Source organism: Trachurus japonicus, chromosome 18, assembly GCF_045865225.1.
Source record: "Trachurus japonicus isolate A0001 chromosome 18, Traja_1.0".
Taxonomy (NCBI): domain Eukaryota; kingdom Metazoa; phylum Chordata; class Actinopteri; order Carangiformes; family Carangidae; genus Trachurus; species Trachurus japonicus.
This window is the reverse complement of record NC_140924.1, coordinates 20578876-20601367: the sequence shown is the minus strand read 5'-3', so window position 1 is coordinate 20601367 and position 22492 is coordinate 20578876. Positions and strand designations below refer to the sequence as shown.

Here is a 22492-nt window from a genome sequence, read left to right as displayed (position 1 = left end):
CACGACAAGGGTGTACTTCAGGCCCTCTCCTTCAGTCCTCGCCGTGTGGTTGTTGTTAAAGCCAGACGTTCCGCTAAATTAAAATGATGATAAACGTGGTTCTTTACCAAATTCAGCGTCGTCCCCCCGGTGTGAGGCTGGAACAAACCAGCAGATAAACAGTTGCCGACCCAAACAGATCTGGACCGAAGTCTTTTAATTGGAGCGGCTCTTGGAGTGAATGATGCTCCCAGTTTGTTTAAAAAAAAAAAAAGATAGGAAAACCCTTCACTTCCCCTGGTTATAGCGAATGAAAACAAAGCTGTCAGCCTGCGCCCCCCCTCCCCTCCCTCCCCTGCATCCTCTCCACTGTCCCAACCCACCACAGCAGCTCATTTGTAGCTCCGGTGTTAGGACATCCACTGACGACGGCAGAGCATCGCCACTTCATTTGCTCCTACCTTGCAAGCACATGGCGGGGGGCGCAGGGCGAGGGGGGGCGGGCCTCGATGGACCTTGTTCTCTCTCACACACCTGCTCGCCCCCAAAGCACCCTGGGATACCGTAGGAGCTTGTTCATTTGCATATCCCCATCCTAGATTCCATTAAAAAAGAAGCCAAGGACAGCTCTCCAAGGCGGTGTTTCTTCGTACTTTAGGAACCCCAGTGGACGGCTTCAATGATGGCTCTATCCCTTATTGTCAAAGGCTGCCACCACAGTGGCTTCTTGTATAATTTTAGGTTCCCGTTTCATTTTCTATGTGCACCATATTCCCATACGTTAACACTCAGGAGGCCGCACATACTGCATAAATAAAAGTAACCATCAAAAGCACATGTACGTATAGTAAAAGGTCTTTTGCCAAGTTTTGTTTTCATCACTGGCACAAAAAAAAAGGGTTTAAAACTTTGGAGATCACAGAACTGTTTCAAGGATTTTCTATTTGGTGTCAACAGACATCGTCAAGGACAACAATTTTTGCAGTTTACACTTTTTTTTTTAAATGGAAGAATAAAAAGAAGCAGAACAAATCATCAACGTCAAATATTTTCTTAAGAGTTAATCTGTTTTGGCAGCACTTGTGTTAGTACCAGCGTTTGTCCTGTTGCTCATCAGTGTTCAGATTGTGATGATATAATACCAGACACCAAATTTTGATGATACTCTACTTTGATCTTTGTTGATATCACTTGTTTAATGCTAAATCTTAATGACAGTGATGAGAGAGACTATTTTCTAAGTGGAATTGTAAGTATTTTGAATTTCTTCAGTAGCACTGCTGTAATGTTCAGGTCTATGTTTTGGCTTGACGGCAAAGAAGTACCAACCCAATAAACATCACACCATCAATATTGGTGATAATGAAACGCAAAAGTGAATTTTCACTGAAATTACAAACACAACATCTGCCCATAGAGTCACAATTTGATGTTTTTGCATAGTGCACAGCCTCTCGTCCTTTCTTAATATAAGATAATAAAAAAAAGTGCAGCTTTAAAGAAGCAGTGTGTACTGTAGAATTCCCAACTTCGCACATCAGATTCTAATCTTTTATTTTTCTACCAATAAGAAATAAAACAATTTTTAAGATGTCAAACTCAGTAAATTCTACAAGTAGTGACTTCAAGGATGCCAGTTTTGATCGCTGCCCTTAACAGATTGTGTGTCTCATAGCAGGACGCTGAAGCCTTACCAGCGATTCCACTGTAAATCTCTTGGCGAAAGTATCAGCTAATGCCTGAACTGTAAACAGAGCATATAAACATGTAAATTGCGTTTTACGGCGCCTCCTCACTCCACCCAGGGGGCAGTTGTACTGTAAAACCAAGCTAAACAGCAATGCCTCATACTGTTGACATCATCCCGCTTCTTCTCAAATGACACACCACGGATTTGGAAGGCAAAAGAAGAAGTTTTATTCCTGCCACCCCAGCATCCCCGACGCCTGGAATCTCTGAATCTCGCGGCACATTAAAAATTTATCCAGCGGGCTTTGTGTGTGGATAATAAAAAAAGATGAGCACCAGCGCACACGCACACACACTTACACATATACACAAACACTAAATCAGAGGGCCTGTTTCATCTCGGCTCTCCGTTCCACCCCGTTGTTAGCAACATTGTGCGGCTCTGTCGTTTTTTTTTCCCCAGTGCTTGTTGTTGTTTTTTTTAACCAACACACAGGGCTGTTCACGGGACTGTTAAAGGGTCAGGAGGCCACAAGCTGCTGCTGAGAGTTTGGGAAAAATTCAAGGTTTTCCCCCTGATGGAGCATCTACATTATGTGGATGGCTTTAATTTTGAAGACTTACTTTAAAGCGTCACTGGCTAAAAAAAAAAAAAAAAAAAAAAAGCCCTCTGGCTACTTAACTCGGTAAATACACTGGCTTCATTACTGTAGTCGTGTGAATTTTGTGTGTGTGTTTTTTTACACTTTGTAATTTAGCCTTCTGGCCTCTTTTATCTTTAACCGTCTTGTACATGTTATCTCTCCTTGTTGTGTATATCTTAGTCCCTTTGTGTTATCATTCACTATGTCGCTACATGACTATGTGTGTACGACGTGTGCATGTGTGCGAGCGCCTCTGATTACCCCACTGTCCACTGCTTGTCGGGCACCACTTTGTGACCGTTGCCGTGGGCGACCAGATGGCTAATTGAGCACTCTGTCATGTCACCTCCCTTCACTGGGGACTGAGCCAATCAGCACAGACCAGACTTCTCAACTGCCGCCTCCACAGACATCACAGTCCCATCTTAACAGAGTCCAGCTTTAAGGGCCCAGAGGGACTGTTGTAACAAGGCTCACAGAGAGAGCCTTGTTTCAACTGATACAGCATCAAGCCACTGGCTTATTTACATTCTCTCAACCTGAGTGCTTGGACAATTGTGTGTGTAAATGTATGTGCGTGCGTTTGGTGTGTGTGTTGCACTTGCCTCCCTGCAGTTTGCTGATTAAATTCTATGTCAAATTCCTTGTATTTATGATGCGGCTATTGGCAGGCACATTCTCCACGTTAGATTCAAGGCTGGATTACAGATGTTGCTTCCCGGCGTCACCCAGGCTTTGTGTCACCTTGCATCCCATTGGCTCTGCATCCTTGGCATCACATCAACAATATATTGCATTTGATAGCAATAGCTACAGTGCATAAAAATGTCTGTATCACGCCAGTTGTGATGCTGATGATGCTGTTGTGGCTGTTTTTTTTATAGCTACATGCTACTAGCTTGGCCGCTAATGGACCAGTGATGATGATGGTGATGATGATGGTGGTGCTTTTGTGAGCTTGTTTTTCATCTTGTGAGCCTCATTGAGATCCAAATCTATTTTACACGAGAGACCTGAAAATAAATTACCAGTCCAGCATCACATCACAACAAGGCCAGGCAGGCGCACAGTGCAGTCATAGTACACAGAGAATTGCTAATTGAAACATTATTAGTACCACTGAAAGTGTCAGTATGAAAAACATCAAAGCCACTTAGAGTTGGTGTCCATAACCTGAGTTTGTTTGCAGCTCAGTACAGAAGAAACATGCGTATAAAAGTACTGGAACCAGACTTCCTGAGTTTAAAGATAGCATTAGGAACTAAACCAGCCATCATGATAAAACTCAGCTTGGTCTATATAAAACACAAGGATTAAAACTGACAGGTAAAAATGCATGGTTATTTATATTGTTCTCTTACAGACATTTAAGGGATAGGTAAAGTTAGTTAGTTAGTTCAGTTTATTTAGAGTGTAAGACACATCACACAAATACACTTTACTTTAATCAATTACAATAAAATCAATCAAGGGAAAAAGTAGACGGGGCAAATAAGCAAAAGAACAGAAAAAAAACAGGGGAAAAAACGGACCATGATAGAGTAGAACAATTAGAAACTCAAATTACACCAAAACAGTGGGGAGAAAGGTGCGTTTTTAGAAGTGGTTTGAATATTGCAGTGGAGGCGGATTCTTTAATATGTAACGGGAGGCTATTCCAGGAGCGCGATAGGAGAAGGCCCTGCAACCAATTGACTTTTTATTGACCGAGGGAATGACCAGAAGGTTTGCTTTCAGGGAGTGAAGAGGATTTAGATAGGTAAGATGGGGCAAAGCCATTGCATCATTAAAAGTTCAAAGAAGAATCTTAAAATCAGCTCTGTCCTGGAGAGGCAACCACTGGTTGGGTAAAGGGCAAAAACATTTTATGGCTGAGAAATGTACATGATATTATAGTATTGTCATATTGTCCATCACTACCATTGCTGTTGGTTTATACTTTACAGAAGCAAAATGACTCTTTGAGTTCTTGCTACTTTTTCCACATTTGTACACAAGACCTTTTAATCTTCTGTTCTAATTTTTTTTAGCTTATCTTTAGTGAATCTGATTTTCTTCTGTTATTCATATTTCATATTCATGTCATTCACATTTTTTAAATGCATTTCTATATAAATTTTTATTGAAGAGAGAAGCCACACAAAGCTGACTCTTATTCTAGTGCAAAAATAAATATAAGGAGCTTTTCTTGTTTCAACATTTCATTAACGTGCTTCCATCTGATACAGGATATTCATTTTCTTTTTATTTCTTTCAAATACAATGCAAACGTATTGGTAATAAATAATATTTCACTCTAAGTCAAAGATTACGAACGTGCAGATGAGCGCAATTAATTAGTTTGACACAATGAGTCTGTACAAAGAACTCATATTAGGAATAAGTTGTCCTGTAAAAATTAACAAGATTGTTTTTCTCTGTGTGGATTGATACGCGGCCTTGAGATGGAGCGTCGGTGGTGTCAGTAAAGGGTGGAAATGTCGCTTCAATTAAAAGTGCTTTCAATTAAAGTTATTTTACCTTGCCTGATGAGAGAGCCAGAGGTAACGAAGATAAAATCTCCGAGATATTGCCGAGGCTCTGGCAGAAAATTGAACCCCAGAATTGAGGCTAATTGAATTTGAGAACGATAAGGTTGAATGTGGGGATCTCTTAAAGCTAGCAAGAAAGGACGAGTTGAGGGAGTTAAGAGGGAAAAAAGGGGGAAAATGAACGAGGAAATCTTCTCATTTAAATGGACAATGATGAAGAGAGGACAAAGAGAGTGTAAAGCTCATTTTCAATAGATACAGTACATGAAGGTGACTTCAATAATCTCAGATCACCTTATCTTTGACTTTCTAGGAACAATGACCATGTGACAAAGTCAGGACTAAATAAACAGTTTGTATAATCACGTTTTATGCTCCTTGTGGACAAAAGTGGATACTAATGTGGCTCTTTATTGATGCCCGCTGGGAAATAATCTGCAGGAGGTTAGAGTGCAGGTTGAAGAACAGCAGTGGTGAAGGTGGTGGGGATACAGCGTCCATGTGTTCAGACTGAAGGACAATCTCTCTAGAGTTTTTTTTTATTTTTATGATGTGAATATGTGTTAGGACACAACGATACACTAGAATCACATCTGGGATTAGTGCTATCTTAATCTGGGACTGTTCACACATTATACAATCCAAACTTTAAAAAAAAAAAATATATATATATAGGATATCGGCGATGATTGCCGTGTGATGGGAACCAGACAATTTGACAGATAACATCTGGGTAATACTGTATATGCAGCGGCTGCAGTAAACACAAGTATAATGCTGTGTCCAGGAAAACTGAAACTTTTTTTTTTCAAGATGTTTTGGATTAAGATCATTTTGGAGGTTGCAGTTTGTGGGGCTTTTGGACAGAGCGGTCTTTCTTATATATGTGTGAACAAGAAATTATTTTATTATTATTTTCCATTTAGATATAATACAACTTAAGTTTTATGTGTGTTACTATTAAAGAGTTATTAGAGTGTATTGACATTAGAAACTACTGTAGGGATTGACCGATATGGATTTTTCAGGGCCAATACCGATTATTTTAGTTACTTAGTTAGTTAGTTAGTTAGTTAGTTAGTTAGTTAGTTAGTTAGTTAGTTAGTTAGTTAGTTAGTTAGTTAGTTATCAAGGAAACCAATATTTAGAACCGATATTCAAAATGAAAATTTTGGTTTCAAAATTTAAAATAACATACCTGGGATTAGACTGAATACAGTATAGTGTTTGTTTCTTTTTTGTACATTGTGATAATCTGTTATCAAAAGGCCTTTACATTTTCATAGAATAAAACCAACTCACAACACAAATCTTCATTCAACGATTATGATACGATTATCAAATAATGCTGAATATTGGCCAATATTATCGGTCATCCCAACAATCGGTCTATCCCTGTTGCTCTACTCTTGCTCTCTTCTTTGAACTTTTATAACTCAGCTTCCCATGTACCTCCAAAGCACCGTTGAGAGGAATACATAGAATCTGTCAGTTTATAAGAAATTGGCTTCATTGCCAAGTGGTTGTCATTGGATAGCAGTTCACTAAAATACAGTGTTGACTATCCTTGATCCCCAGTGAGTTCTAAAGAAATATTATGCAGGTGGAGGTGGAATGATTTTACAGAAGGTGTAAGTGGAGGATCAGGACGGTGCACCGCCACTGTTACATTCTTTGGGGAAAACCATTCCCTTGCTCATCCCCTGTGTCTCTGTCCCCCCTCCCTTGGTAGATTTCCCCAGACTGGAGCAGTGGTCGGAGAATCCCTCCCTGTCTGACGTTTCCCTCTTCATGGATGGCTTCCTCTACATCTCCTCCGGCCCCGGCAAGTCCACGCTGGAGCGCCGCAGAAGAGACGGTGAGTTTAAATGCCGTTTTGCAAAGAAAAAAAAAAAAAACCCGGCAAGGCCAATCAATCCATCAATCCATTTGTAAGCAATTTAAACTGCGTGTTTGTCAGAGGTCTGCTCCAGTTAAGCACTGATCGATCAATCAGTGCCAGTTTGTCAGTTGTCAAACTGCCAATCATTTAATCCGTACACCAAACAGTCCAGTCAAAACGATCAATGAATCTGTCTTTCAAATTCATTCAGCATCGGTCCCCTGGGACTACTTGTCAGACAGCAATATGTTCCTAGATGACCCAGCGGTGAATGTGCCCCGGAAGAACGGGGGAACTGAAACCAGGATTTAAAAAAAATAAAAATAAAAATAGATATTTAGATTTTGGTACAAATCTTCTCTCAATCTACCTGAGAGAAGCTTCAACCACCAAACCCCCCCCCCCCCCCCCCCTCCACTTCTTTTGTCTTCCAGGGCACAGGGACACACTTTTAATCAAGCTCTATTTCACACTCAAACTCCTCAGCTGCTGCTGCTGCACCTCCTGCTCTGCAACGGTCCCACTTCTCCAAACAGCTGGAGCGTTTCGGGGGCCCATGGGTAATTAGGAGATGGAGCTGGCTCTAGATGCTTCCCCTGGGGAACGGGGTTATTGGGAAGGTGGAGGAGTTGGCTGGAGGATGGGGGGGGGGGGTTGGTGGAGGAATGGAAGTGGGGGGAGGGTGGAGGAGGGTTGACAGCTTGTAGCTACCTGCCACTTGAACAAGCTGATTCTTGGGTAAGACATCCATCTCCATCTCCATCACCCCCACACATGCTCTGCTCTAATTGGCGGCAGTACATGCTTGCTAATGAACATGGGCTGAGGTCTGGGAAAGTGGCCCTTAAAGGAGATTGGGGCGTGAGATTTATACAGATTTCTGTTGAAATCCTCATTATCTGTGCAAATGGAAGCGATTTTAATTTCATTAGTTAAAAGATAATTCCAATATCTTTCAACATGGGTGGCCATTGCATAGTCTCTGGCCATAATGTCTTTTTCTTTATCAATTTTCTGTTCACCAAAGTAATTGCTGAGGTCCGTGGAATATAGTAGCTACAATAAAGTCTGTTGGGTCAGGCAGTAACACAATCAATTGTGTTTAAAATCAGCCATTTTTATCTAAACCAGCTGAAAATGAGTGCTTTTTGATAAATTGTAATGTTCACTATTTTTTTCTCTTTCATAAACTTGGCTAAGGTTTGTGTCGGCCAACTGGGTGTAGTAAGAACTGCCAGAAACAGCTGCCTGCATCTGGAAATGATGGTAATCTTGGTGCGAGGGAATGAAAACAATAAAACCAAAACAATAAGCCGAAAGATGCTAAACTGCTCCATAGGGACTGTACATCACATATGTAGTGATTTGAACCATTGGTAACCATTTGTAGCTTCTCTTTCCGGAGCGATTCCCCATGTGGCAGTAATTGCGGGGAAAAAAAAGGCACCTCAGCTGTTCTTCCAAAACCCCCGTTGATATGACAATGTGTATGTTTTGTTCCTTGGAGAGCGCAGCGAGTTCCTGCTTCAGACGGAGCCAAAACTACAGGTGTCTGTTTTCTTTTTTTTTCTTCCCGGGGTCCACTTTGGTCGGTGTTGTACATATTGTACCACTCACAGACACCACACCATTCCAAAGCTGTCTCTCCCCTCCCCCTCCAGATAAGTGCTCGTAATATTTCGGCCGATAAATACCTTGTTATTTCATCTATTATGGAGAGACGTACCAGTTTGGCTTTTGTGCTTTTAATGGCGCCTTAACTGCAGCTGCAGCTGTTGAAAAATTCAGAGGGGTTGGGTTTAAAAACTCGATGCACTCCAACTTCTTCAATCACGAAGAAGCGCTGTCAGGACTTAGTGAGCACGGAGGGATGAGGTATTTTTGAATGTACTCCAGGATGCCTTTCGCTCCCAGGCTAATGGTTTGATGGTCTATAGATACACCCAAGTTCTTAATAATTCATAGGTTGTGCTCAGGGCTTAATAAAAGCACTCTGGCACAGTGTCTTAAACTTAGTCTTTTTTTTTCTCCTTCATCTGGAGACAACTCCAATAGGCTTTTGTACTTCCACTGATTCTGAATATGACGCAAATTAATTTGGCAAGCGGTAGGGTTGGGCGGTATCCAAATATTGATACCGTTAAACCTCTTCCACATGTTCCACTGTATTACCGTGGCCAATTAAAAATCATAAGTACGACTTAGGCAAGTCACCAAAATGTAGGGAATAACATGCAAACACCACATAAAAATACTTAAACAATAACAAAAACATGTTTATTACCAACATTAACAACTTTTATTAACAACAAATTATCTCATAACAAAATCTGGATGGCGCTGCTAAGAAAAAAAAGACAGCGCTGCGTTTCGTATTAATAAAATGAATTCAACATTAGAAGATCTAGCCGTCATAGGAGCACGATCAGCTCATCACAGCGGATGTGGCGCTGCACAGCTGTAGCAGCGTCTCTGTGTTTTTATTACATTGGCACGAAAAAAAAAATGTCGACACAAGCCTACAGGACACACATGATAATATGGCAACATAGTGCTTCAAATCTAGCCAGGGTTTTTGCAGAAGTTGTGTTTTTCTTGAGGACCAACTCACTATATGCACAACTCGCCATCTTTTCCTTGACAACATCACGTCCATCATCTTTATCAAACATCTCCCGAAAGGAAAACATTATATTATTGGAGTAAAATTGAAAACTCAACCACACACATAACAACTGCAATGTTTTAAAAATGTAATGGAACCGATACCGTTGCTATTTTAAGATATCGCGGTATACTGTACCTTGATACCATATCACTGCCCAACCTTAGCAAGTGGCCTTGACATGGGATTGCCGTTTTGGTCCACCATAACGCTCCTTAGTATTTAGTTGTGCTTATTCTAGCTAATGCTGGGAATATATATTATATATTTACAGTAAGGGTTAAAAAAAACATTATTCCTCACTGTTGTTATTTGTGCTTAAATCAAGGTCGAGCTGGTTTACTCTCCACTTTATTTGCGGCTCTGCTCCATTTCCGGTTTGCACAATTGATTCCAACGTTATTGAACCCCTCCCTCCCCCTCCCTTCTGAAACATTCAGGGTAGTGACTCATGCTACACTCACATTAAAGAGTGTGTACTTGCGTTGTGTGTCTTCATGCTGTTTTCTACGCGCCTGCAAAAGAGACTCGAGGAGGGAGGAAAAAAGGGGGGAGACAGTGGGCAGCTCCCGTCTGAGATGGTGAGTGGCAGCAGGGAAATGGCACCCCTTAATTTCTGATTAGTTTTGTCTTTTCCTCATCAGTGGCGCTCTGTTTTTTTTGCCTGCAACAGTAACTCATAACTGCTGGTGAGGGAGAGAAGGAGGAGGAGGAGGATGGGATGTCTGGAGAGGAAGGACAGAGAGAGAGAGAGAGAGAATTCAGTAGAATTATGTTACCAGTTTTATTGAGGACACAAATCTGAGCCCACATGAACAATTCAATTACTTTGCAGCTACAAAGCTGGAGTCAAGTTTTTGTTAATAAACCAAATCTTCTTCATGGTTTATAGCGGGAATTAGTTCTCAAAGAATGTTAAATGATCGCAGTTCCTAAGTAGTGACATTTATGCCGCACTGTTTTATATTTGATGAGAAGTACACAAAGCCTATTTAGCCAATTTGTCTTCATCTAATATGCCTTTCAGGATGTCTTTGTTCATATTGCTGCCCTAAATGCCTGAGTAGCTCCGTTGCTAAAGCCAAAAATACATGGCAGGATAGTGTTTTTTTTTTTTTTTTACTTTATCGTATGCCATATCTGTCCATTCCTCCCTGTAATGAAGTGGGCTGTAATTCTGGCACAGACGGATCATTCAGATCCCCTCAGTTTCTCGATTTCCATTTCCAGCCTCCCTGACAAGCTGTCCAGCAGATGTCTTCATCGCAGATATTTTAGTCTGATGGCGAGATAGGCGGAAGATCGGCAGAAAAGGGGAGGAGAGGGGGACGAGAAAGGGGCACAGCCTGCCGTTTCGGTGCACATTGAAACGAGGGATAAAGAGTTTAGAGCGGACATCGGGTAAATCTGAAAGAGTGCAGTTGCAGCAGAGGGAAAACTTTTGGGTGAATAGTGTTTCCATAACTTTTGTCCATCAAGTTGATGAACAGTAAGACGCTTTAATCGTATCATTGATGACTTGATTAGTCTAATCAACAGGCTCATCTACCATGCTTGGTGCTTTTAGCTTATTTTACGAATCACTGCAATAAGAGAGGGAGTAAAGGGGTAAAAAAAAAAAGAGAAGAGAGAGATAGAGTCCACATTGTAGATTTGGAGGCCTCTTTTTCCTCTGGAAGATGCTAAGCGGGGAGAACTCTTGGCATACAAGCTAATTGGCCCAATTTAGCTGGTGGAGGCATGTACAACGGTTGGCTTCCGCTAGCGTTGTCTCTGGCGGCTGGTTGTGGACTCCTGCGGCGAACGGCTGGGCCGCGGGGGCCGATGCTGCGCGCACACATGTGTATGTGTGTGTCTATGTGTGTGTGTGTGGAACAGCTGGCAATGGACGCAGCTGCTTGATTGTAAATCAAGCACTATTGTTCCTCCCATCGCGATGGTGCTTGTGCAGAAGCAAGTGGTGTCCCACCCACTAAGGAAATATTTAACCACAAACAAAGAAGGAAGAAGGATGCTCGCAGTTTCGGTGATGTGCAGGGTTTTTTTTTTTTTTTTACTTCCCCCCCTGATATAGCCAGTTTCCTGGGGGGGAATGTCTCGAAGGGATCCAGAGGCATTCAGCCGCCGTGTTTGGAAGAAACTTGTGCCACAGACTTCAGGATATCTGGATAATAGTTACATCCATCTGAGTAAAACTCAATTCAGCTATTCCACAGTTACACTGCAGTCATTATGGTACTGAAATGACAGCCTTGTCACTGGTAGTGGTGATATCCGGGGTCACATTGGTTCTGCTCGTAGCCCGGTCTCAGATATTCCTCTCCATACAGGCCTCCATGAAAGCGTCTAATTCCTCTCATCGTAGCGTCTTCTGTTCCTCTCCTTAATCTACTAAATCCCTCATATTCATTCACAATTCAAACCCAAAGGAGATAACTGTATCTGAAATTACATTTGTCAAACATTTGCTCACCTTTTGGCCCCAGTTAAATTCCTTCTCTCCTTTCTGAAACCCTCCTTCTCCTTGGCGAGCTAAAGGCCCAATGTGGACATCTGTACCATACCTTTAGGTTTCCTGGCTGGCCATTATTAGGATAATTTCTCAGACACTGGTTGGCCGAGTACTGAGCCCATTCATGTGTCCATGCTGTCTGGACCCCAGGATCCCGCAGCAATTTGCTTTCTGGATTCACAGAGGGATTTTTGTGTGTGTGTGTCTTTTGTCCTTGGAAGGGAGAGCAAATTAAAAACATTTTTCCCCTTCTCTACACCGTAGATGAAAGATCTTGTCAGGGCTGTTCGTTCAAGGAGACAGGATCCTGATGCCACATATCCTGAAATCAAAATGAGATCTATTAATATTTTTTTGATGTATTAGGACGTATAAGTCCCCCTTATATACATATTTCAACGTCTACACCCTTTGGGACTTCACACGTCCTTGACCAGCAGCTCCAAACAGTTCTGACTCGTCGTGTCCACCCCGAGTGAGACAATGTCTCCTGTGACCCCTTGTCACTGCTTATATATCTCTATTGCCTTTGACTAGCTCAACTAAAGAGTCTGTTTTTATCCTTAATATGATGGTATTTTAATAGGGATAGGAAAAAGAGATAAAGTTATTCAGTAGTTCATTAAAATTCCTCTTAAATCCTGTAGAAAACTAAAGTATTTTGGTCTCTTCATGGACCATTAAAGATGAATTTTTCTTTTATTCATTATAAGATGCTCAAAGAAGTTAAATTATCCAATAATTTGCAAGAAAACAAGACTATGGGTAAGGTCTTTATCGCCCTAAAAAGTCTTTGTTTTCCAAAATTCAAACATTTTTATTCCATTATCACATACATAAAGAAATGTAGCAAATCCTCAAATTAGAGAAGCTGGAGCTAAGGAAAGTTTGACATTTTTGCTTAGAAATAAAAAGTATGAAAGTATTTTGCAAACTGAAATTTCCTCCTGATGATGGTAATTGACCACGTTTGAATGCCCTTGTCCAATCCAAATTATCAATTTTAATGGTTGTTAAGACGTTTCACCATGGACCATAAATATGATTCATTAGGAGTCGTCCTCTGGGGAATACTGTATGATGGACACCATGAATAGAAGTAAATCCAGTCCCTGTTGGGAAATTTCACTTGACCCCAGAAACCTCAACATAGGATGGTGCTAGAGCAGAAGTCTGGGGATCTCACAGGTCAGTTTGGTTTATCCTCTAGGGACAATGAACATCCTTGCAATCCATCCAATAAAGCAGCGCCTCAGCTTGGTTTTAAAAAGCTTAAAGGACAACATATAAATCAACAAAAGTATACCTGCTCTCTGTTTATCTTGTGGGCTCTGGTTGCCCCAGACAATACCTGTTTGTACTTGGCATTGTGTTCACTGGATAAGCTAAAACCCCCTAATAACCCCGGCAACCACAGGAACCATTATAAAGCAAAACGTCTGGATAATCAGTGACATTACAGCTTTCTAGCAGCTTATGATAGCAATTGACTTCAGTTCAGAAATTAAGTGTGCCTCTTAAGAAGATGATTTTGTGAGGGTTTCGGATGTCAGCGCAAATGACACTGTTCAGTTATTACCCTGCTGGAGGTCGGACATGGTGAAGGAAGGCAGAATTACTGCAAAATACGGCACAAAACAAGGACTTAACTATCCTCCGGTGGGGAAATGATGGACATGACATTTTCTGCAAAACCTTAACAATCCGGGGACACATTTGCAACGGAAGCGAAGTGCATTACGATCTATTCTGTCACCTAGACAACACAGCGTCCTGTCAGATAGATTGGATTGGTAATGACTTTAAATACCAGAGTCAATCTCTCTCTCTCTCTCTCTCTTCCCCTCTCTCTCACACATACTCACATACTCACAAAGACACAAACACACACACACACACACACACACACACACACACACACACACACACAGAGGCATACAAACCCACTACATGCACGGCTCATTTCAGATAGAGACGATGAAACTTCAGCTGCTGGAATAATTCTTTTCTTGAAGGGAAGTGGGGTCAAAAGAACATTATTTTTTTTTAAATGCCACAGTAAGCAACCAGATATTAGTCGTTTTTGCAGTTTTTAAAGCTGTTTTGAGAATCGTGTCCAAATTGTTTTTTTTCTTTCCTTCCGAGACAGGAAAGACAAAGAAAAAGTCAGAGAGCCATACAGAGAGGCAGCTCAAGGGTGAATAGAGTGAAACTGACATCCTCCTTTCCTATGCTTATCACATCTTTTTTTTCTTTTAACAGCCAGTTGTAGACACTTCCTTTTTTTATTGGAACTATATCTGTTCCTTCAGAAACATCACACAGTTGGCAGAGGAATGCACAATTAGCATATTCATGAGATGAATACAGTGGAAACTTTGGAGTCGCAAGCGACAGGGGGTGGGGGTGCTGTTTGTGGATGTGTGTGTATGTGTATGTGTGTGTTTGTGTATATGTGTGTGTTTGTTGCGGAACAAAAAAAGCAGATGGCACGGTGACTTTGAAAATCCAAAATTAGGTATGTTTTCATGAACTTCATGCTCATTGGCTATGTAAATTGCACAGTCAGACAGTCATGAAAGACAATGTTGTGTGTTTTCCAGCTTTTCCACCGAGATCATGTTTGCTGATTGAAATCTGCTCACTTACTTGGAGTCTCTTAACTCTTTTAATTCTGTGTGCGTGCCCACACATACCGTCTTGCTTGGCTCGGTTGTTCTCTAAATGGACGGCGAGATGAGCGGAGTTGATTCTGGAAGGATGTTAGCTTCATGCTAGCCTTAGCGCTCCCTTGGTTTGGCTTTTGCCTAAAAGTGACTCGGTTTTTGCCTCAACTGCGACCTCACGGAGAAGAAAAGTCAAGACCCCCGACACTGCCACAACTTCACACCTCCATCCGTGTGTGAAAACCGCCTGCGAAAGCGTTTCATCTCCGGACTTTTAAACAGTTTCTTGGTGGTGCTGCCGGAGCTTGTAGGGAGTCATTAGCTGTGTTAAATGGGGGTTGGAGTGGTGCTAATTGCTCACAGACCAATCACTTACTTTGCAGGCTCTAATTAAATTCTTTTTCTGACTCTGCAAACAATGGACAATTTGTTCAATTTTTATCACCATGGAAATGTGCGATTCTACAGTTAGTTACAGCGACACCAGACATAATGGAGGCTTAAGGAGAAGTCGGTGGCGTTAGCATCAGATTAAGTTGCATTCGCAAATTGACATTTTCCAGAGACTCATGTCTTAAAGTAGGACGTATTGTTACTATAAATGCACTCTTCTAAGAAATGGAAAATTAGAGCAATAATTCATACTTTTGCTTAATGTTAGTCAACTGTATTGCTGTCATTGTTTTCGTTACCTATTTTTATGATAGTGTCGCTTGGCGTGTGACCATTTGTCACTGTTTGTGCTCCAATGGGCTCTATGCACAGCTCCACTACTTCCTGAACTTAAGGCTGCTCCCTTATTTCCTGTTTTACATTATTGGACAAACTGATTAATCCAGGTGTGTATGAGTAGTCACAATGGTCAGACACACCTGGATTAATCAGTTTGTCCAATAATGTAAGACAGGAAATAAAAGAGCTGCCTTAAGTTCAGGAAGTAGTGGAGCTGTGCATAGAGCCCATAGAAGAAGAAGAAGAGGAGGTGTGAGGTTGTGCGGAAACACAGCTGTGCCTCGAGCTAAATGCTATCATTAGCATGTGCTTAAATGACAATATTGAAGGAATAGGAAACAACAACCCTGGCTCTCTCCAAAGGTGACGGCATTCACCCACCAGTAGCTTCCTCTTGACTAACATGTCAGATCTTTTAGACTTTTCCTCAGATCAAAATTAGCATGACATGAAAAATTCTTGAATGACTGATGTGGACGGATGGATGGATGGATGGACAGAAAAACCTGGACCTTGTATGGATAATCAAGGGATATGCTGATAATTTACATCTTTTGTCAAACGGTAGCATAGAAGAATGTGTTAAATGTGTGTTTTACATTGTCTCGTTGTATATTTCTTTTTTTTAAAGTATATTTTGGGGGCTTTTCTGGCCTTTTATGGATAGACAGGAAATGGGGAGACAGAGAGAGGGGCAAGAGAACATGCAGCAAAGGGCCACCAGTGGAATCGATCCAGGGCTGCAGCAGCAAGGACTCCTACCTTTTGTCTGTGGGGTGCCTACTCTAGCCGCTGGGCTTCATGACGCCGGTCTAATGCATGTGTGATTTATGTGTGTATTTCAGACATGGCGCGTCGCTGGTGCACGCTGGAGGGCGGCTTCCTGAGCTACTATGAGAGCGAGAAGAGCGCGGCGCCCATCGGCCGGGTGAACGTCTCCACGGTGGTCAGCCTGGCTGTCAACAACACAGAGACCATGACTGGAGCTGGGTATGAACACACATATTGTGTAAATGCACGACACGTGCACATGCTTGTGCTTTACATTTACTTTTTATTTGAGTGGATTTTCCTCACATAAACTTTGAAGTATCAAATGGTTTACAATAGAATTATTACAAATCTGAATTAAATTTGCCAAAATCAGACTTTGTGCAGCTATTAGAGTATTAATATTAATACCTAACATTTAATATTCATCTAAATCCAGTATATTAAATGGTAATTTACACATAAATCAAACTTTGCAGCTGTTCAGCCAGGTTATAGGGCGCTCATTTACACTCTGCAGCCACACGCACACACATATACACACATTTAAAATGCTTAATTTGCATTCCCTCCACTAAATCATAATTTATGTGATTGCTCAACCTGTTTTAAGGACACACATGTCCTACACAACCGAACCCAGCACAATTTTTAAATGATTTATTTCCCTTTATTTGGTTAAATTACAACATACAGCAACATATGATTCATGTATGACAAGAGCTTCAGTCTGGTTTCTGGTCATAAACACACGTATGCAAACTCAACCCCCCCCCTCTCCCTGCGGTGTTTCTCCTTCTCGTCATATGTCTCATTAGCATAGTCTTAACTCAGGCATTATTCACTTTAACAGAACCTATCAAGGCTTTATGGCTGCTATATTTCCTGTTTACTTAGACGGAGATGCAGGCGAGCGAACGTTGCGTCTTTAACCGCCCTGTTCCCTCTCTCCATTCACTGGACCTTTCCACCTACTGCTCTCGCTCTCGCTCTCTTCACTTCTTCCCTCAGATGATGATTCAGTTTAAAAAAAAAAAAAAAAAAGTTCTTCAGGCGACAAACTTTCTTTATTTCTCCTGGAAGAGTTACAAACACACAAAGAAGCAGAAGACGTTTGAATTCTGTTCAACCTCTCCCTCTGCATCTTTACTATATATATGTGTGTGTGTGTGTGTGTGTGTGTGTGTGTGTGTGTTTGCACTCCAGTCCCTCAGCGAGGAGTCTGATAATGGCTTATGATTAAAGCAGAAGCCAGGTCCTTAATGACAGCAGCAGATGTTGTGAAGAGGGAACAATGCTTTTATTTGTAAATGTTATTTATACAGCTATTAGGAGCACATCTGGCCAGATGAAACTATGACCTTTGAAATGAAGTGGACACGAACCAGCGGCCGTGACAGCCTGCGGCGATAATACCGTAACTCTATAAACTAACAGCGACACGTACCATTTTTAGCTCGGCGCATATACATCCCCAGTTACAGGTCGTGGCATCGCCGGCTAGAATGGCTATTATTCCTGTGTCGCTAACAGTCATAATGTCCGTGTGTTTCACTGGATTCAACTCTCGCCTCCCTCTCTCCCTCCCCGCCTTGCCAGCATGCCTGCGCGCCAAAGAAAAAGAGCGGGGAACGCCTCACCTTTTGACTGTCTGCCGGCTCATGAATATTAACGTATGCAGATGACACACTCCCACCAGCAACCTATCGCCGCTCTACAGGAGGCCGTAGGTGTCGTTTCCATTAAACACAGCATTTGGGTAATTTCACAGTGGCAGAGGACACCGTGAATTATAGCGTCGCCCCGACACATACGTTTCGCTAAAGTCGTATGAATATTACAAACCCTCTCCTAAGGAATTAATGCGAAGCCAGTATGTTGGCCGGTGATAAGTTGGGACCTTTTTTTTTTTGACTCATTTTCCTTTTTCGACAAGAATATTTCACCGTCGATTCTGACCTTCAATTTCAACTAAAAAACCCTTGGAAACAAATCTTTCTGCTTTTTTCCTGTTCCTCTTTCTTTTCTAATGTCATTTTTCGGCTGCTTTTTGCACCGTTTCACTCTCTATGACGCTCATTTTATCACCGTCTCCTCCTCTCTCACACACACACACAAATAAAAATAGCAAAGTTTTTGAAGACGTGTAGGTGCCGCCTACAGAGATGGGTTATGTATGTAGATCCATACAGAGATGCTGGGGAATTACAACTCTCTCTGAGCAACACAGAAGCCTCAAGGAGGAAATAAACACTCTGTGCATGTTGAAACCATAGGTGAATATCATAAAGGAGACTGGAACAGTCTGTCAGATGACACTTAACAACAAAAAGTATTTTTCTAGCACACAAGATTGTGTACTTTAATAATAACACAGATACTGATGGTGTGTTTTCAACACTGTCAACAGTGTAGGTGTTGATAGAGCAGGGTACTCTGGTTTTGTTTGGTTGCAGATGACTAATACTGCATATCTGGTCCTCTGTTTTACCCACAATGACTCCAATAAAGTCAATTCTCACCAAAACAGTGCTGTGAAAAAAACAACAGTAAATTAAGTATTCTCAACTATGCAGAATTCATTTTCCTAAAAGAAAAAAGTATTAAAAAAAGTCACATTTACAAAAGTTTTAACTACTGTATGTCCTCTCGCCTGCTGTTGGCAGTAAATCCTGGTCATAAAACATTTTTACATCAGACTGTGGTTTGTCCAGGGACATTACATTCCACATCTATAAACTGGAAAATGTGATTGTTGCAACAGTGGAGTTAATTCTTTATTGTCAAACACTGTCTCATCGTCTCATGAAGGTTTTGATTTTAGTTAAACTTAAATACTTTATAGTTAAAAACCTACCACTAGTTTCTTCCTGCTTATTCAGGTCTGGGTTTCAGCAATATAGAAAAAAAAATCTATATGATAAATGCCGTTATTAAAGCTGTTGCCATATGCTGCTCAGATGTACTGAAAATTATTTAATAACAAGTCATTCTTGACCATATTGTCCTGTCTTGTTTTCCATCTTTGGGGCTGCATGACCCTGAAAAATGTATTAAATTGCATCTGTTCAGTTAAGTTGTGTTTTTTTCCCCCTGTTTTGGGATTAATAAAGTTATCTAAACTTAGAACGCAACACACACACACACAGGAAAAGCCGCTGCTCTCTCTCTCTCTCTACAGAGTCTGTTATCTCACTGCAGAATGAGCACAAAAGCTCTGACCCAAAAAAACAAAGAAGTAGCATCATATTCATCACTGAGACACCTTGCTTTGGTTCAGTGTTAAATAGGCAGGTGTGGGGGGGAGAAAACCGATCACTGATCAGTTTATCCCTCCTCCCTCTGTCCTCTCCTCCCTGCCCTTTCTCCACGATGCTATTTGCCCAGCATGTTGCCTCACCCCTCGGCTTCTCCCTCCCTCTGGGACTCCCTCTAACAAGCGCCTGCACACCTGCCGGCGAGGAGCTAAGAGGAGGAGGAGGAGGGAGGGAGGGAGACGGGGTCACGCCAGGTCACACAAACACCCGTGTCTCGCCTGTTCCCCTGACACGCGTGAGAAGAGAGCGACTCAGCACTGCCGTGACCCCTCGTGACACGCCACCTTAAACACCCCGCCGCTGTAGCATTTAGAGCCTCCCTCGCCGCGGCGTACTGATGGAGACGGGAGCTACAGCTTGGCACTGTGTTCAAACCATTAAGATAGTGAAACTCTGACCTCTGTGCCTTCACTGAGAGCGAGAGAGAGAGAGAGACACACACACAGACAAAGACAGAGAGAGAGAGAGGTTGGAGGCAGAGACGACAGGAGGAGAAAGACCAACAAAGATTAATAGTTGCCTTTTTGCTTCCGACAGCAAGGGCTTTGCTCCGCGAATGTGTGCGAGTGCGCGTAGACGAATGAGTGCAGACGTGGATGCGTGATCCTTTTCTTTTTGAGGGATTATGCGTACAGTGTGTGTGTGTGTGTGTGTGTGTGTGTGTGTGTGTGTGTACGGCCTCACACAAAGTGCATGAATACAATTTTCTGTTCAAATAGAAACCCAGCAGGGAGACCGACCGACCGTCCCTCACTGACTGACTCGCACACACACACACTGCTAAGATTTGCATGCATGACGCTCCAAGGCAAAGTCTGCACATCTGAACTACATTACATTGTAATGTGGGGTGAGCGGAGCTACTGTGGATTTATAAACATAAGTGAACGTTTTTACGTGTAAAGGGCAGTCAGCTTTTTTTTTTACTTTTTTTTTTACTAATGATTCCAGCATGAAATTCAAAAAGTTGCTGTATTTAATGTTCATTAAGAAAACTGAGGCTTAAACAAAGCTTTAATAATAATTAAGAAGGTATTTAAAATCTTCAACTTGTGTTACACTCTGTTTAGTACAGAATATAATGATTGTCCAAACACAAAAACAAAACTGTGACTTACCAAAGTCCTTGATTTTAGTAAAAAAAAAAGTTTCAAAAAACAAACCTCAGACTATATATGAATACCCCAAAAGTCGAGAGACAAAAATGTTCTTTTCTGTGCCGACTAGATAATGAAAAATAATGTGTGTTACCTCTGGGAGCTCAAGTGAGGGAGGAAAAATAAAATCAGCAGTGAGATTTTAAGTTGAAATTCATGTAAAAGTTGTCAGTAAGCTAGCGTTGAATGGAAAACTGTTGGTGGACATGTTTAGACTGATGGCACCTGGTCACAGCGTCTATTAATGGTACACTTTTAGAAGACATAGTGATAGTCTGCTAGCTACAGTTTTGGAAACCACACCGTTACACCTGTTGGATGTCTGGCCGGTGATACCTACGACTGTGTGGAAGTGTGAGAAAAGAGCTAAAGGTTGTTTTTTTTATTTGCTACCCAACTATTAAAGCCAAGGCTCTTTTAATGTGAACAGCCTGCACCGTATTTAAACAGTGTCCCCTCTCCACCTGCTTCACAGGAGAGTTTCCACAGCTCCACGGTTTTGATGTGCAGTGTCAAGTTGCACATTAAAAAAAAGATAGAGAGAGAGAGGTGGGAAATAAAGCTATAAATGAAAAAATAAAGTTTTTACACTTGGCTAAAGGGGAAACGTTAATGTATCAATAAAAGCAAAATGCAACAAATTGCAGTTGAAACAGACTCTGTGAGTAAATCACGGCATCCAGCCAATGAATCAGATTCAGATTCAGATTCAGAATACTTTATTTATTCCCAGAGTGAAATTCAGTTTCTACAGACCAACTAACACATCACATTCCCACAGTTACAGGGCATATGTAATATAGATAATAATAACACAGCCACAGTGCATGTAGGTGAGCTAGCAGGAGGCATTATGGGATAATAGGAGTAGGGTATAATAACAATATATGGTTGTACTGAGAGAAAGTAACCATATAGTCATACTGCAATAACCATATAGGTGACATTGAGAGATTTCAGACACGCTTATACCAATGTTCATAAAGAAAATTTGGATCCATTCAAATCAAAATGATACATCGTTTTTATTGGACTCCTTCCAGATTATTTAGATTAGGGTTATTACTCACAAATTGTTGGTGATGCAAATCTGAGGTAATTTAGTTCATGTTTTATGTTTCAGCAATACTGGACCGATATTTATGATAATTTGTGTGAGATCACAGAGATACAAATGCCATTTAGCCCTACAGGAGATTATTTATTTTGGGTGATCATTCATTCAGTTCTGGCAGTGACAGGATAAACATATCAAAAGTTATGTCCAAACCAGTATTATGATCAGCACTAGACAAATACTTATTAGGGAATGGACGGAGGAGGCGTCCTCTCTTCAAGAGTGGGCCGTGGAGATGGCACGAGTCACAGCATTTGAAAAAATGTCATGTAAACAACTGGGTAGACTGGATCTACAGTATATGAAGCAAAGTGGGGCTAATATTTAAGGGCTCCTAAAAGGGGTTATACAGTGGAGAGATGCAAGTTTTCTGTTATTGTGAAAAATACAGAACAGCGCTTCTTATTTGTTTGTATTTTATTTAGCTGTTATGCTTTTATTTTTTCATTTGTTAACCAATTATCTCTTTAATGTAGTGCTTACTATGTGTTTGGAGTCATTTTCTGTGTCTATTTTTGTTACAGTTATTTAATGTTTTGTCTACATTGATGCAGTTTGTGTAGCTGTAATAGCTGCATTGTTGAAATAATGAAAATGAAAAATGTTAATCATAAAAAAACAAAACAAAGAAAAGTTGGATCCCCGGATGAACAGGATAAAAAAAAAACACAGCAGGAAAAGTGACAGAGAAGCATCAGTGCTAAAACCTGAGTGCTGTTGAGCAATGTGTTTAACCCCCAAGAGTTTAGAGGAGCTGAACAACCAATGGATAATGGACTGGGAATCCTGTGAGTGTAGAGTGAAGCAAGTGTGAACATCTCTCTTAGCGG

At 41.3% G+C, this 22492-nt stretch overlaps 1 protein-coding gene across 8 annotated transcripts in view; it reads left to right on the top strand.

The window, feature by feature from the left end:
• The window catches only part of arap2 (ArfGAP with RhoGAP domain, ankyrin repeat and PH domain 2), a 127999-nt gene that overhangs the window by 73084 nt on the left and 32423 nt on the right, over window positions 1–22492 (top strand). For all 8 annotated transcript variants that reach the window (XM_085806279.1, XM_085806280.1, XM_085806278.1 and 5 more), the window contains 2 exons: window positions 6576–6701; window positions 16146–16290. In XM_085806279.1, the coding sequence (XP_085662405.1) occupies window positions 6576–6701; window positions 16146–16290 (271 nt within the window). The remainder of the gene's footprint in view (window positions 1–6575; window positions 6702–16145; window positions 16291–22492) is intronic.